Source organism: Chrysochloris asiatica, unplaced genomic scaffold, assembly GCF_000296735.1.
Source record: "Chrysochloris asiatica unplaced genomic scaffold, ChrAsi1.0 scaffold00128, whole genome shotgun sequence".
In the NCBI taxonomy this organism is placed as follows: domain Eukaryota; kingdom Metazoa; phylum Chordata; class Mammalia; order Afrosoricida; family Chrysochloridae; genus Chrysochloris; species Chrysochloris asiatica.
Window position 1 is genome coordinate 8,401,506 of NW_006408646.1, and position 17,705 is coordinate 8,419,210.

The 17,705-nt window shown below is 42.7% G+C and overlaps 1 protein-coding gene across 2 annotated transcripts in view; it reads left to right on the top strand.

Moving 5' to 3' along the window:
* RNF185 (ring finger protein 185) overlaps positions 1-17,705 on the top strand; it is a 39,473-nt gene that overhangs the window by 21,547 nt on the left and 221 nt on the right. The window contains exons 3-7 of one of the 2 annotated variants that reach the window (XM_006869265.1): positions 2,547-2,797; positions 6,000-6,018; positions 8,124-8,236; positions 9,404-9,458; positions 15,775-15,892. In XM_006869265.1, coding sequence (XP_006869327.1) covers positions 2,622-2,797; positions 6,000-6,018; positions 8,124-8,236; positions 9,404-9,458; positions 15,775-15,892 — 481 coding nt within the window. In that variant the 5' untranslated portion in view covers positions 2,547-2,621. Of the gene's footprint in view, positions 1-2,546; positions 2,798-5,999; positions 6,019-8,123; positions 8,237-9,403; positions 9,459-15,774; positions 15,893-17,705 lie in introns of those variants that run through there. The other variant, XM_006869266.1, reaches the window with a different exon arrangement.

Below are 17,705 nucleotides of genomic sequence, written 5' to 3' on the forward strand. Positions count from 1 at the left end.
TGTATGTTAATCTTGTACCCTGCTGCTTTGCTGAATGTTTCAATGAATTCCAATAATTGTATTGCTGAGTTTGGGGGATTTTCTATGTATGGTATTGTCTCATCTGCAAATAGAAAGAGTTTTACTTCTTCTTTGCCAATTTGGATGCCTTTGATTTCATTTTCTTCCTGGTGAAGACTCCCAGCACTGTATTAAATAGGAGTGGTGATAAAAGGCATCCTTGTCTGGTTCCTTTTGCAAGGGTAGTGGCTTCAGTTTCTTATCATTGAGAGTGATGCTCACTGTTGGTTTTGTAGATATGGCCTTAATTATGTTAAGAAATTTCCCTTCTTTAAAAAAAAAAAAAAATTGCACAGTGTCATCATACCCACCAAAATTAATGACTTTCTTAATATCCAAGCAACATCCAATTTTTGTTACTCAGCAAATAGTTCCAAGGAGATCATCCTGCTGAAAATGGTTGTTCTGTCTCCCGAGTCTCTAGTCGCAGTCTCTAACTTCCTGCAGAGTCTGTACTGTCATGCTACTTATTTTTTGAGGAATCTGGGTTATTATTCCTGTAGAAAGTCCAGCATTCCAGGTTTGCCTGATTCATAGCGTTATTCCACACATTTAGCCATCCTGTGTTTTGTGTAAATGAGTAATTCACTTTAGAAACTGCTGAGCACCTGTGCTTGGAGATGAGAGTACCCAGTTAGTGGTGGTGGTGCTGCTGGGGGCTCCTATTGCTTGGGAGCTGGTTCCCACTCTTAGTAATGTTAAGGTGAGCCCAACATTTCTTTGATCGTTGTCTTTCCACACCTGTACATGTAAATCTTAAAGGTGGATATGTTTTTAAACAAGGAAACATACTGCAGTTGGGTGTTTGAGGTACTGTAGCTGGAACAACAAATAAGGGTCCTTGGCCACAAAGGTCCATTCTAAAGAAGACAAGAGTTGGTGGTTGTGTAGAAAGGAGGAAATACCAGGCGGGAGAAGTTCTAACAAGGCACTGATGCTGCTGGCAGCCAACTGCCCTTCTGGGACATCACGTAAAATGATGTAACTGAGTGAAAAAGTGATGGTGAGTGACCTCCTCCCTGCTCTGTCACTGAGCTCTGTTGTGGTGAGGGGTGAGTGTGAGCTGGATGCAGCTGAGTCTGTGGTGTAAAGGAGGGCTTCTTGGTCTGAGGAGACCTCAGTTTTTTTGGTCCTTATCTTCTATTTTGGAAGCTCAAATCATAGTGGTTCCAGCACTCCTGTGGTGAGTCCCAGCCAGACTTAAGAGAGACCGCCTGCTTGGGAGGGGGTGGGTGAGATGACTTGGTGTAACATAGTCTCAGCTGGAGGGTGTATTGAGGAGGCCATCTAGTCCCATGCTTCATTTTACAGATGAAGAAACTGACTGAGAGGTAGGGAAGGTTCCTAATTCTTTGGCTATTACCCAGCCTGCATTCTTACTTGGGATCTCTGAGATGGTGAGGGTGGCCAGATCGGCCCCTGACATATTCGTAGTCTGCACCCAAATTTCTGGATATCATTGGTGATGGTCTCTTATTTGATTCCTCGGTAGGTTTCCTGATGTGGAGGCAATCGTGAACAATGCCTGTGTCTACCAGCATTTGTTGGCTAGCTTGGTCTATGGTCCTGCAATTGTTTGAATATAAATCAGTGTCTGGTGTCCCAGTCTCAGCTCCACACCCATCAGTGAGCTGAACCATCTCGGACCTCAGTCCCTTGAAGAAATTTAACGAGATTAGGTTTTTTCCACAGCATGTATAAGTGTGCCCAGTGATATCAGGTGATAGGAAGATAAACAGTGTCTCCCTCATTGCTTTTATATTGACCCTTCATTGTTGTTAAGTGCTGTTGAGTTCATCTGACTCATAGTGACCTTGTATAGGGTTTCTGAGGAGCGACTGGTGGTTTGAACCACCGACCTTGTGGTCATCAGTCCAGTGCTTATCCTATAGCTCCATTAATTTTCCCTTTATAGCAGTGCCATAAGCTTTCTTTTTAAATGTGTTGAGGCTAAAAAGTTGACAGATTTAAACAAAATAAAATAGGTGGCATTTTGACATAACAGGAGGGGAAACACAGAAGACTAAAGATGACACTTGGCCAAGTGACCCTTCTGGTCCTTCCCAGTGCTAACCTTTTACCATTTGTGGCTTTTCTTTATATTCAACGTACAGCAGTCGTGAGCTCCTGGCCTGAGCAGACGCATGTACCAGTAGAGAGGATCATCCCAACTAAAGCACAGCCTAGACGTTCAGTGTGATTGAGCAGATGCTTACTACCTGGGATGCTGATCACAGAATTTAGAGACAAGTGAGGCAGCATCCTGGTTTTTCTGGAAAACCATCTGGAAGCTACTTTGTATTTGTGCAGTTTGGGCTGTGGTCACTGAAAGTTTCTGAGTCATTGCCCTCCAGTGAGAGCTCCACAACTGTTATCCTCTACAGCCTCTGAGGAGTCTGCTCAGGTTCAGTCACAGCCTGCAGTCAAAAAGTGGGGTTATTGTCCTGGAAGCTGGGAGAAGCGGGCTACAGAAATGGGCAGTTAAGGGCTATTTGCCTTTCAGGATTTCCTGAAGATTCCTGCAGAGATTCTTCACCTCAGAGCTTTGCCGACAGCCAAGAATGGCGAGCAAGGGACCCTCGGCCTCTACGTCCCCTGAAAACTCCAGTGCAGGTGGACCCAGTGGCAGCAGCAACGGTGCTGGTGAGAGCGGAGGACAGGACAGCACCTTTGAGTGCAATATCTGCCTGGATACAGCCAAGGACGCCGTCATCAGCCTGTGCGGCCATCTCTTCTGGTCAGTACGCATGCCAAGTTTAGAAAGCCTATATCCTGGGCAGCTTTGGAGAAGGCGTTTGCTCACTGTGAGTCCAAACCCCCTCAGGACCAAATAGTAGGAAGCCTGAGTTCCTGTCCCAGCTCTGCTGATGATGAGCTGGGTGACCTTGGGCAAATTGTGACCCTACCTTGGGCTTCATATCCCCATCTCTAAAGTAAGCACTTCCCACTTGCCGTTTGCTGTGCTGAGCAAAGAAGCCATATTAGTGGTTGTGAGCAAGGACTGTGGAGCCAGGCTGCCTCCTTGTGAATGTTGAGCCTGCCTTTTCCTCATGGGGGCGTATTTACATACTCTGTGCCTCATCAACAAAGTAACTTTTGAGTATTGCATGACTCAACATGTAGAAGGCTCAAAAGAGCAAGTAATTGTTAATAACTTCAAGTCATTTCCGACTATAATGACCCTGTATGGGGTTTACTAGAAGTGCTTGGTGTGTTTGAACTACCAACTCTGCAGTTAGCTATTCAATGCTTATCCTATAGCACCACACCAGGACCCATAAGAGTAAGTAGCACCCAGTAAATGTTCACAATAATTGCTAATAAGTTTCATCTATGCCAAAATGAGTCTGTATAATCCTCAAGAATTAGAGAAGACCCCTCCTGGCTTTGAGAATCAGTTGAAATGTTAAGATTTTATTTTTCTTCTCTTGAAATTTTGATCTGACCTTGAGAGGTGTTGTTGTTAAGTGTTATCAAGTCAATTCTGACCCATAGCAGCCCTATATAGGATTTCCAAGGAGTGGCTGGTGCGGTTGAGTGTGTATCCTACAGCTGCATGCCAGGACTCTGATCTTGAAGGGTAGATTTGGGTAAATGGAGAGGAGAGAGGCAAAGGGTATATACCACCTCTGAGGCAGGAAGTTTAATTTGGCACAGTGTAAAACATAAAAGATAAATTTATTGATGAGTGAATAGAGCGAGGCAGAGATTTTTGTCCTGGAGGTCCTTGCTCTAATAATTATGTTTCTTTATAACAAAACAAAAACTTTCTATTGTGATTTGAGTGAAAGTACAGAGCAAATTGATTTTCCATTCAACATTCATATACATTTTGATTCATGATATTTGTTTTAATCCCCACAGCCTTCTTCCCACTTCCTCCATGTAACTACTGTTTCCATTTGTCCTTCTTTGCTATTCCATCCTACCTTCTGAGCTCTATTCCTGGGCATATGCTGCCTTTTTTATCTCATATGATTGATTGTTTTAATTGTTCACCTTATTAGGCCTGTCTGTTGTTTGGCTAAAAGTTGAGCTGTAGGGATGAGTTCAGAATGACTAGGGGCCATAGTCTTGGGGATCCCACCGGTTTCTGTCAGCCCATTAAGCCTGAGCTTTTCTTAGGATTTTGAGTTTTGTTTCACATTTACTCCCACTCTATCCAGGACCTTCAATTGTGATCCCTTTCAGACAATTAATGGCCAGGCAACATCTAGTTCTCTGGTCTCAGGTCATACAAGCTGAGTTTCATGTGATCCATCTTCTGGACTAATATTTGATGTGATTAATCTTTTGGACTAATTGTTTTTATGATTCTTTGATTTTCTTCACTCATTTTGCTCCGGATGGGGAGAGACCGTAATAATTAAATTTTATAGAGTCTGTTGTAATCAGCCCTGTCCTAGATGTTGGAGATAACGCTGAGGTATCATTAAACCAGTATTTGAATTGAGTGGCAAAATTAAGAACAAAAACAGGAAGGGTACCATGCAGGGAACACAGACTCTGAAATGAAACGTGTTTCTAGTCCCTGGGCCAATCTGCTAGTTTCTCTGTACCTCAGTTTCCTCATGTATAAACTGGAGGTAATTGTGCTCCTTCGTGGGTTAATGTGACCATTCAGTGACGTTGGCTAATGAAAAGCTCTTCAGCCATAGCCTAGCATGTATTAGGTGCTTAACAAGTGGGAGACATAGATCACTACTATTGTTATAATAGTGTGGCACTGTAGGATAAGCACTGGACTGCTAACCATATGGTTGGCAGTTCAAACCCACCACCCACTCCTCAGAAACCCTATACAGAGTCGCCATGAGTCAGAACTGACTTGACAGCACTTAATAACAACAGCATTGTTGTAACCCAAAGAGTTTCATGAGCTCATTCAGTCATCTCCACTTCTTCCCGACGGTCTTTGGGGGGAATTTGCCAGTGGAGATCTGCCATGGTTTGGAGTTCCCTCACTCAGCCTGAAATAGTGATGCATGGTTAGCATTGGAGCCAGATGTCAGGGTCTGTTCTGTCCAGGGAAATTGTGTATCTGATTTGTGAGGCTAAACTTTTATGAAAAGGAAAAGAACCATTTCCTGAGTCTAAGTTTTTCTCAGCTAGAAAAGATGTGTGTTATGTGACGGATAGAAGCCATATCTACATTTTCCACTGCACTGGCACATAGTAGTCGATATTGCAGATCTTTCAAATGTGTGTTATTTGTTGTGTGCAGCGGTGGATGATAGAAAAATCAGTGAGAAATGAGACACAGTGGTATATATAATTCACTGAGCCGAAGTTAGTGTTTCTGGCAAGTAGCATTGCCATCTGTCCCATTACTAAAACGAGTTTTTACAGTAGAGCTGACCTGCTTAGCTCATTCCTGCCAGCAAAGCTCTCAAGGCTGAGGACAGCTTGTGTCTGAACTGCCTGGTTGTCCACACATCCCTTGTGAGCCTAAGGAGGCCATGACTCCACTGAAATCAGAGTGTATAGTGTGTATACATATGAGAATGCGCCCCTGGGTCTCTGCACAGAGGGTGCTTACTTTATACTGGATTCCTTCAGAGGCAGTAACCCCCTAAAGGTAACCATGTAGGGAAGCCCAATGTGAGATGACCTGGGGCCTGAGAGCCCCAGGAATAGTCAGGTGCCTGGAGTGGACACTGGGGATCGTGTCTCCATTGCCTCGTTTCTTCCTGTGATTTTTGTGTAGTTTTGCCTTTCATACTTCTAATTTCCGACATCCATTGGCCTCAGGAAGCCTCAGTAAAAGTGGCTCCAGGAGAGGAGCCAACTCTCCCAGGTGGGCTGCAGAACTCCATGGTTTTACCCTGTTTTCCCATTTGGCTGCCCTAACTGCACTGTCACTGTTTCTGCTAATGAAAGCATTTTCCTTCCTTTCCCCTTTTCTCCTTGATGGCTGGTTGCCCTGGGGACTCTGGCAGTTGGCCGTGCTTACATCAGGTAAGATGCATTTTATTTTACTTTGTCTTTCATCAGCTAGGGTTGCACAATCCACCTCTAGTCTCAGAAGACTGCCATCAGAAGCTGCAATCTCCCCTGCTTGTGGGCTCATTTGCTTACTTACCCTCCAACCCTCTTTATACATCTGCCACTGACAGCCTCTTGAAGAAATAAGGAACCAGTGTGGCACCCTTGATTGTCGTGACTCTGCCTATGTGGTTTTTCAGGCCATCACCTCTCTAGGTCTCAATTCCTTATTTGTAAATTGGGTTGGCTTTGATGGCATGTTAGGTCCTTTCTGTTCATGAGATTCTGATGCTTTAAAAACGATCTCATGTTATATTAATATCCCTTTCCCCTTTCCCACTTTGTTGTTGTTTTTATGTGCCGTGGAGTCGGTTCCGACTCACAGCGACCCTGTACAAAGGGTTTCCGAGGCTGTAAATCTTTATGGGAGCAGAAAGCCTCATCTTTCTCCCGCGAAAAGCTGGTAGTTTAGAACTGCTGACCTCAAGGTTCGCAGCCTGATTCGTAACCACTACGCTACCAGAGCTCCTTCTTTCCGACTTACAGGTCTTAAAAATGTTAAGAAGGGAAACTTTTTAGGTACTAGAGTTTTGTGGGAAAAAGAAGTCTTGTTTTCCCAGCTGTAGATTATTATGCAAACCAGTTTGTATTCGCCAAGACCCAGGTGCCTGCGCCTACTTGGTAATACAGAGCTGGCTGTGAATGATCACTGTGAGCCAATGGTCCTCTGCAGTTGTAGCAGTAGGGCCCCACCCTCAGGCGTGACTGAGTTATGTGGGGCGGGGAGGGAAGTTTCCGGCCTCTAGAACCTCAGCGTCACAGTTGAGCACTTGACTACTACTGAAAGATTGGCCTTTGGAACCATCCAGAAGTGCCTTGGGAGACAGGCCTGGTGATCTGCCTTGAAAACACTATGGAGTACTTCTGTACACATCAGGTTGACATGAGTCAGACAGCACTAACATCAACAGTATACACATGTGTTATGTTATTAAGTACCATTGAATTGGTTCTGTTTTATAGCAACTTCATGTACAATGGAATGAAATATTGGCCAGTCCTGCACCGTCACTACAGCCATTTCCTATGTTTGAACCCATTGTTAGAACCACTGTATCAATCCATCTTGTTGAGGGTTTTCCTTTTTCACTGACCCTCTATTTTAGCAAACATGATGGCCTTCTTCCGGGACTGGTCATACATATATAATTAATGTCTGTGAAGATGTTGTTAGGTGCCACTGAAATTGTTTTGACTCATGTCATGTGACCAAGAATTGTCCCGTAGGGTTTCCTAGGTGTTAATCTTTACAGAAACAGGTTGCTTGTTCTTTTTCCCATGGAGTCACTGGGTGTGTACAAACCACTAATCTTTCGGTTAGCAGCAGAGTGCTTAACCAGTGATCCACTAGGGCTCTTTTATAAAGGCATTACAGGTAATAACATTTTATTATTTTTATTTTTAAGACAGTAAAATTGTTTTTAATGTTACCAGTGAAAAATTCTGGGAAACCTGAAATAAAACTCTGGAATTTTTAATATTGAAAAAAATAGTTAAGTGAAAGTATAAAAAAAAAAATTAAGCGAATTTAAGAGAATGAGCATTGTGCAAGGTTTATCCTTTAGCATGTAGTAAATCACCGGAAGAATGTGATCACAGAAAGAAGAAAGTGAGTGCTGAAATCGTGTAATTGATCCATCGGAAAAAATAGAGATTTAAAGTTCATGGTGCCTGTACTAGCAGCCTCAATAAACTGAGGCTAGCCGTTTCAGACCCTTCCTATAGCCTCAGGGTTGTGCTTCATTCCTGCTTTATTGCTGGGAGCCCCTAGAGAAAAACAAAGCTTGAAGACGCTTGTTTTAATTGTGATGGTATTTAAAGGCAATTTTGATTTTCCTATTTGTAAATATTTATTAAGTGCTAGGAGCAGGAATTGAAGAGAGGCAATTTCTTGTGGTATTCCCTGGTCAGGCTGGTGTTTCCTAATGTGAGATGTGTGGATTGCCTCTCAACCAGCTGTCACCTGGCCCATGTGGTTGATACGGAGTCATTCATATGTATTGCTTTCCTGTTTGCAGTGGTTGGAGACCAGACCTAACAGACAGGTGTGTCCGGTTTGCAAAGCTGGCATCAGCAGAGACAAGGTCATCCCGCTCTACGGTCGGGGCAGCACTGGGCAGCAGGACCCTAGGTGAGGACTTGGGGTACCTCTCACACCCACTCCTCCTTTTGGATGTGAATTCACTTCTGTTGACTAGCTGGCTGAACACTCGGTTCTGAGGCAGCCAGACTCCATCCAGCTGGGAACCAGCCTGAAGTGGGAGGGAGCCATTTGCTGAGCTGTAACAGAGATCTCCACTGAGTGTGTAACAGTAGGCAGGCACTGTGCTGGGCTTGGGACCCTGTCGTGCATAAGACCTCACAGTTGCTATGAAGGGGCAGCCTAGGAAATCGCATGTACAAAAAACTCAAGAGTCCACGATGAAGGGTTGCAGCACCGTGAAAGAGTGCCTGTAAAGGGAAGACAGGGCCTGCTCCTGCTTATCTCTCTCTTTGTGCATTCATTCCTCTCACCCTGGTTCCCACCACACTTCCTTCATACCACTTTTAAAGCAATCCCTGCCCACACCATATTGCCATTTGCTCTATCCCCCTAAGCCAGGAACACCTCAAGGGTAGAGTCTCTGTGTATTGTCTTAGTATTGGCAGCAATCTGCCCAGTTATATGTAAAAAGCCCTCAGTCTAGTATTGGTGAAATGAATGATGGGAGGCAGAGGTAAAAAGTTTAGCATGGGGTGTTTGCATGTTATTATGTGCTATTAAGTCAGTTTCGACTTATAGCAACCCTGGATAGAGTTTCCAAGAGCAGCTGATGGGTTTGAACTGTTCACCTTGTAGTTACTAGTTCAGTGCTTATCCTACAGTGCCCAAGCGTAGTAAGCGGTAAAGCTAAAGTTGGAAAGGGCAGAGCAGAGAAACCCTGAATCTCAGCCCTCTCAGCTGACAAGGATGGCTACCAACTGTTTCTGTTTGGATTTGGCATTTCTCACATCTTTGCCTCCATGAGCCCTGTGTCACACAGGACCAATAAGGGTGTCCTAACAAGCCTGGGTCAGTCTCTCTGGGAGAGGCATACGCTGCAGTGCAATTTGATGAACATCTCATAACAAGCAGGTGCAGATAGAATGGATAGTTAGCATTTGGTTTGATTCAGCACAAGTACATGTGTACCAAGTGGAATTGGGGTGTGTGGCCAAAGATAGAGACCCTGAGCTTGTGATGAAAACACCCCAGTCCATTCATAGAACAGCTCAAAGCAGATTATCATAATCTTGTTGTATATCATTTCTGTTTCAGAGAGAAGACCCCTCCCCGTCCTCAGGGACAAAGGCCAGAACCGGAGAACAGAGGGGTAAGGAAGATTATAGGAGAAACTTCTACATATGAGCCCATGCCTCTAGCAGTTTCCTTCTTGAACTTCTATTTTTCTCCTTGATTGTAAAAGTAAAGGAACAATTGTAAAATACAGAAATGAAAAGCAGTGGGGGAAAAACCATTTACAGTCACAGCATCCAGAAATAATCATTAGAAAGATTGTGGTCTATTTCTTCTTTTCCAACTATCTAAATAGAGTTCTGGTGTGGCACTGAGGGTTAATGCGCTGGACTGCAAGGTTTTTTGAACCACAAGGTCAGCGGTTCAAGCTCACCAGTTGCTCCTTGGAAACCCTATACAGAGTTGCTGTGAATCTGAACCAACTCGGAGGCACTTAACAACAGCATGATTACATAAAGCAAACCAAATCAAACTCCATGCCATTATCAAGTTGATTCCAATTCATAGCCACTCTATAAGATGTAGAACTGCCCCATACAGTTTCCAAGGCTGTAAATGTTTTCAAAAACAGACTACCACATCTTTCTTTAACATGGTAGCTGGTCCCTTCAAACCACCTTATCTCAGTTGGCAGCCAAGCACTTTAACCACTGCACTACTAGGGTACCTTATAATTACATATATAGAGAGAGAGACACAGATTTTATTGTTACAGATCTCTAAGCGTGTGTGTGTGTTTTAAAAATTTTAATTTTTCATCAAGTGATTTCCATGCTTTCCAGAAGAACTCTAGTTCTTCTGATAGATAGGTCAGTTAGCATAGCAAAAATTTCTGCCTTCATGGAGTTCCCATTCTCAGAGGAGGAGACTTTGACCAATATTCCTTGAGGTTTTTATGTCTGTCAACAATTGTGCGTTTAATGACTAGTGTTCAATAAAATAGATTTGCTATCGTTTCTAAATCCTTGGTTGGGTATTTAGCTACTTTTTAAAATTTTTTTCCTAATTCAAAACTTGCAGTTGTGTCTTCAAGCAGATTTACCATTACATATTTGGAAAAATTCTTTAGAATTACTCAGAAAATTTGCAAATTTAAGTCAGATGTTGTTGCTTTTGTTAAGTGCCATCCAGTTGATTCTGACTCATAGTTACCTATCTGTATAGCGTTTCTGAGAGTGCGGCTAGTGGGTTTGAATCGCCAGTTTTGCTGTTAGCAGTCCAGTGCTTATCCTGCAATACCACACCAGCACTCAAGTCAGACCTTAGTCTTAAAAAAAATTTCCTGTTAAAAAGTATCACTAAAAAAATTTTTTAAGTAAAATATCCATATGCCAAAATTCAGCACAAATCTATTCTCATTTCCTCCATGTTCTCTTCATTTGCTGTGATGTGCATATATATTTTTATGTACAAGTAGTCCCTAACTTAAAATGATGTCATTGTATGCTGGTTCTGACCTAAGTCAAATACCTCTTCGTTTTTGTTTAATTGCCTTTATTATCAGTATCTTTATAAAATCAGCTCTTTATTTTTCTTTTAAGGCTAGAAACTTTACATATAAACTTATAGATATATTTTAATATGTACACACATGCATATTACTAACAATAAGAAATACCAAAACAAAAAAAGTCCAGGTGTTCACAACTCAAATACGTAGTAATTCTGGGATTACTTTTAGTGATCACTTCGGATTTTGATACATTTTAATTTATTTAGGCTTTCGTTATAGAAGGACCTTTTAGTTGCATCTAGATTTTGCTGTTGTAAATAATGCTTAATAACCATATTTGCATACATTTGTTTTTTCTTAGTTGAATTATGACATTTCCTTAGGACTCCCAGGAATAAGATTGTTGAGTCAAGGATCTTGATAGAAATTGAGATAGTCATCATATGACCCTTAATGATAATATCAACGAGCGTTGTTGAATGACTATTATGTATGAAGAACTATTTGTTAAGAGCTTTATGTACATGATCTCATTTAAGCCTCACATTAACTCCTTTAACATAAGAGAGAACTGAGGCTCTGAGAAGTAGCATGACTTGCCCAGGGTCACATAGACAGGGCTAAAACCCACATCTGACTACTACTGAAGTCCTAACTCTTGATCACTAGGCAACATCACTTTCACCCTTCCCAGGCTCTGACTCCCCTTGGAGCATTAACTTCTGACCCAGAAATCTGAAGCCCTAGGAAGCCAGAGGCCCTGGCCTTGAGGACTATAGTACACCACCAGTGATGCTGGTATTGAGCCCCAGGAACATGAGCTCTCAAAATAGGAGAACTTGTGGAACTCTGTAGAAAACCAATCCTTAGGCTTTCATCAATGAAGCACTGATTCCTGATGAAACAATTGCATCTTCCTGGGTAAGGCGGCATCTGTCCCAGGAGACCTCAGACTCAGCCATGCTCAGTCTGAGTAAGAGGCATTTCTACACTGAGGAGAAGGGAATCAGTTGTTTTCCTTCTGTAAGTTTGTCTTCTTATTAAGTCAGTTGTAAACTTTATAGGAAGCACCACCCAGCAAGAAGTTTGAAGGTAGACACCAGGTTGCTCAGCATGGTCCAGGGAGTGGTGACTTTGTGACTTGCAAAAGACTCACAAATGCAGGTCATTCAGCTATGTGGAGCACAGTTGCCCAATAACAGTTCATTTTTTAAAACTTTTTATTGTGAGTTGGGTGAAGGTTTACAGACAAGATCATCAGCTTGACATTCAGTAAACCATATACCTTGTTTCATCTCAATGATTACAATCCCCTCCCTGCATCATTTATCCCACTTCCTCCCTGTGGCTCCCCATTTACATCTTTTATTTCACAAATGAACAAGGCAAAAAAATTGATATACATTTAAATACACATACATGTATTTAATATATGTATGTGTATTTAAGTAAATACATTTAAATGTGTATATATATACATTTAAATTTCCAAAGGGCATGTTCAGCCCACCAGCCTCCTGCCCACAGGCACACAACCATTGTCTTTACTTTTGTTACTTTTCTAGGTAGGGCTCTCACGCTCCACTTGTGTGCTCTTTCCTCTTGATGGTACTGGGATCATCTGTTCTGAAATAAAAGATTACCTTCTCCCTCCTTTTAGGTACATATCTTCTACAATTAAAGTTGTGATAATCACAGTCCTGCTAGCAATTATTTACCATTGAGTCATAAAATGCTTTCACCAGATCTGAAAAGAGGGAAACTATTCGGTGGGGATTCTACCTTACCCCCCTCATTCTGCAACTAAGCACACTCATGAAAGCTTGTAAACCAGCCACTTCATGTCTTTGTAGCACCCGATTTTTGATAGCCAGTGTCTAAATTTCTCATCCCTATCCAGTACACTGAGGAAACAAGGTTGTTCCTTGATAGGAAGAATCCTTCCATTCTGGTTGGAATTTTGAGTCACTGCATCAATAGGCAAAAGTCTAGCAATTGTTAGCAATTTGTCATCAAATTGTAGCAATTTGTACTTGTTCATAGTATCAAACGTCTTTTTGTTCCTCGGTTCCTGTTCTGGCCAACAAGCTATCCAAGCTTGGTCAAATGGGTACTAGCTGCAAGTTTAATAATAGTTCTTTATTATTATTATTACTTTTTAGTCTTTTTTTTTTTTTAAGAATCTAGGCAGGGGAAGAGAGCAACTTTTTGTAAGAAGTTAGTTAGATTGTGTTGTTAGCTACAATCATGGTTTTAGAAGAGCTAGACCTAATTTTAGATCTGAACTGTACCTGAGATGTGTGAACTTTGTCAAGTTATTTCACCTCTTTGACCCCCACTTTAAGGAGCTTTTATGGCATAGTAGTTAAAGAGCTTGGCTGCTAGTGTAACATCAGCGGTTTGAACCCACCAACCACTCTGTAGGAAAAAGATGTGGCCGTCTGCTTCTAAAGATTAATCCTTGGGAACCCCTAAGGAACAGTTCTACTCTGTTCTATAAGGTAGCTTTGAGTCAAAATAGACTCAATGGCAGTGAGCTTGGTTTGGTTTGGGAACCCCAATTTGTCATCTGTAAAACACTCATCATGAATCTAATGTAAGCATTAAATGGGATTGGTATATTACTGTGCTTATTTAGCACAATACTGTACGCACAGTTGGTGCTTTCAGAATAATGGTTACTTCCAATGTTGTTTTTCCTGCGGAATCTTTTCATGTAAAAGATGATGCAGTGTTGAAGATGGAGAGGGAAATTGCAGAGGACAATAGGGCAAACTGCTGACAGTAGTTACTTTAAGGGGAGAGTGTGAGAACAAGGAGACCTCTAACTTTCTACTTCAGTTGTTTCTGTCATGTGTAAATTTCTTATATCAAGTACACATTACTTTCATAATAAGAAAATTAAATGCTCCTAACTTTAAAAATTATATATATAACTATATTAAATTTTTGATGGAAAAAAAATCTTGTCTATATACTACATATTGTCATTACATGTGACTGTGGTATCTCCTCCATACCTGCATATTGTCATTACTGTAACTGTGGTGTCCACATACCTACATGTTATCATGACTTGTGACTTTGGTGTCTACATACCTGTATATTGTCATTACTTGTGACTGTGGTATCCACATTCCTTGACATACTGTCATTACTTGTGACAGTGGTGCTCAAACTTTTGTCTGATAATTTTGCCACAAGACTTTTTCTATGTTGCTGCATGTTGTTGTTGTTGTTGTTGTCAGGTGCCATCGAGTTGGAACCGACTCATAGCGACCCCATGCACAGCAGAACGAAACAATGTCCGATCCTGGGCCAACCTCACTACCGCTGCCATACTTGAGTCCATCAATGATGCCACCTGGCTGATCCATCTCGTTGGGGGTCTTCCTCTTTTTCTCTGACCCTCCACCCTACCCAGCTTGACATCCTTCTCCAACGATTGTTTCCTCCGGACAATATGTCCAAAGTAGGAGAGACGAAGCTTAGTCATCCTGGCCTCCAAGGAGCACTCTGGCTGCACTTCTTCCAAAACAGATCTATTGGTTCTTTTGGCAGTCCATGCCACCCTCAGTATTCTCCTCCAACACCACATCTCAAAGGCATCAATTCTTCTACGATCCTTCTTATTCACTGTCCAGCTTTCGCATCCATATGAGGCTATTGAAAACACAATGGCCTGGGTCAGGCGCACCTTAGTCCTCAAGCTGACATCTCTGCTCTTCAATACTTTAAAAAGTTCCGGTGCAGCAGATTTGCCCAGTGCAATACGTCGTCTGATCTCTTGACTGCTACTTCCGCGAGTGTTGATAGTTGATCCAAGAAGAATGAAGTCCTTGACAACTTCAATCCTTTCTCCATTGATAAGAATGTTGTTTATTGGTCCAGTGGTGAGGGTTTTTGTTTTCTTGACATTGAGATGTAATCCATATCGAAGGCTGTGCTCTTTAATCTTCATAAGTAAATGTTTCAAGTCCTCTTCACTTTCAGCAAGCAAGGTTGTATCATCTGCATATCGCAGGTTGTTAATGAGTCTTCCTCCAATCCTGACACCACGTTTTTCTTCATAGAACCCAGCTTCTCAGATTATTTGCTCAGCATACAGGTTGAATAAGTATGGTAAAAGAATACAACCCTGTCTCACACCTTTCCCAATTTTAAAACATTCAGTGTTCCCATGTTCTGTTCGAACAACCAAGAGGTCTAGGTACAGATTTCTCAGAAGTACAATTAAGTGTTCTGGAATACTCATACTTCTCAATGTTGTCCATAGCTTGTCATGATCCACACAATCTAAAGCCTTTGCATAGTCAATAAAGCACAGGTAAACATCTTTCTGATATTCTCTGCTTTCAGCCAAGATCCATCGGACATCAGCAATGATATCTCTCGTTCCACGGTCTCATAGTTATCATATGTTGCTGCATAGTTATCACATGATGGTCCTTTGAGATTTTGAACATGACTTTTATTGTTGGCCAATTAGTGATCCATTTTTTTGCTATTATAGATAATATGTAGTTTGTTTTGCTGTTCCCTTGTAATTGAGCATAGGGGTTTATTGCCAATTTTTTGCTGTAATAAAACAAGTAGGAAGTTTTACTGGCTAGTGTGAGACTCTGAGAAAGATCTTCAGACTCAAAGAACCCTGACTTGTGTCAGGAGGTGTCTGACTCTGGATCAGAGCTTGCTGTTTGTGGCTTGTTCACAACTCTTTAGCTGGGATGCAAGGCTAGAAGGGCAGAAGGGGTCTTCAGAGTTGTTTTGCTTTGGGATCTAGATAGGAGGGAAAGTATGTACCCCCTTAGAGACAGAGATGGCAGGGCAGGGAAGAGAAATGGGCACCATGCATCTTTGTGTGAATTGTGACACGTTTGACAGGCCCAGGAGGAGCCTGCTTGCTTTCCCTCTTCTCATGTGCATTTCTTCCACACAGGGATTTCAAGGATTTGGATTTGGAGATGGTGGCTTCCAGATGTCTTTTGGAATTGGAGCATTTCCGTTTGGGATATTTGCCACAGCATTTAACATAAATGATGGGCGGCCTCCTCCAGGTAGGCCTCTGTCTCCTGGAGACAGTGAGATGGTATCCTGTATTCAGAGGTTAAGGCTCTTGGGATCTGGTATAAAAGAAGTTAGAGAATTGGAACTGTACAGATAATCTTTGAAATGGGCTAAACTCTTTTCTGGTGATATTGGGCACGGTGCACAGCACATTCCATTTCAAACTTGGAATCCTGACAGCAGCCCCGGGGTACCTGTGAAGTCAGCTTAGTATTCTATTTGGAAAATGTTCAGTCATGTTTGCTGAGACATACCCATGTCAATAAAATGGAAAAGTGTAAATGATACCCAACTGAGGAACACTTTAGTCCTTAGTCCTCCACACACACCTCTACTTTGATGGTTTGGGGTGGGGAGGGGTGAAGTGACCTATAAAGAGTCAGGGCCTCTTTGTTCTCTGGAGTCTCTGGCATTGTCCACAGGACTACAGTGGTGTGGGGACTGTTATAAGCTTCAGTCCTCTGGGAATCCTGTCTAGGTGTACCACCTGCTGCTGAGTGTCTTCTTCCAGTCAGCTGAAGAATGCCTGTCGCATGAGTGTTGAGCAGGTGTTTGGGGTGGGTACCCTGTACTCTTGTCATCGCCTGATGCCCAGGCCAGATCCATTCCATGGAGCCAGCTGAGAGATCTGGTTGAGTGAGTTCTGCTTACTCTTACTGGATCCTGGTGTGTAATTGGGACACAATATACAGACCCAGACATGACCAGTGTGCAGCTCCTGGCCTCAGGAGCTTGTGATCTAAATGTAGTAGAGACAGTCATTCATTCCTGCATCGTCCTAAGACAGTAATCTACTCATGGGGCGTCCCAGCTGTTCTCAGTGCTGTGGACTCTTCGCAGGTGATTGATAGTCTCTAGGACTAACTGCCTGCATGCATGGATTAATTAGAGCACCCAGCCAGCACCAAGTAATCTTGGGAATGCCCCTTCTCACCTCGCACATTACCTGCCTTGGAAGTTTCTGCTTGATTTACAAGTGGTTGCCTCAGAGGAAGGACACTCCGAAAGGCAGGGTATGCTTTGTTCTGAGGGAAGGACAGAACCCCACAGAGGCAACAGGAGCCTGCCTGGCTCCCCAGTTAAACAGAGCTCCACAGCCTGTAGCCCTTACAACAATCACAAGCAGTAATCTCCTGTTATGTTGGCTAGAGCTTCCCCATCTTGGATGTAGTTTCTCTCACCCTTCTTTCCCCAGCTTCATAAGGAGCTTTTAAAGGATAGCTTCTCAAAACAGAGGAGGCGAAACTCAGGTTTTTTCCCCACTTCTGCCTTTAGGTTGCTATGTGATGGGACAGACAGGTCACTTTGCCTGTCTGTCCCCCGATTCTCCTCAGGGAAAGGAAGGCACTCCCTGTGGGGTTCTCTGAGGCCCCTTCTGGCTCAACAGTGCCCAAACCTAGTGACCTGGGAGAGGCTGAGAGCACAGCTGTGGAGCTCTGCTACTACCCCATGCCCCTGCTTACGTGTCTGTATATGCACAGTGGGTTTAAGATATCCCATCAAGTAGTAACATGTACAGAACTCAGCACGTGGAAGATGTTGAACAAATAGTAGCTCTTCTCTGGTTATTTTCTCTCATCTCCTGTTAGTTGACTGGCTTTCTTGCATCTGCAGACCCAACCCTTGTGGGGTAAATTGGAGACCTTTTCCTCCTCATTCCCTTGTTCTACACATTTTTGTTTTGTGTGGTATGTTTGGGTTAGGAACTTTTTCAGTCTTCAGGATTCTATTGTAAACAGGTGACTGTCAATGCTCTTGACTCCTTGATTGAAGGGAGAGGTGGGGTGTACAGTTGGAGCATTC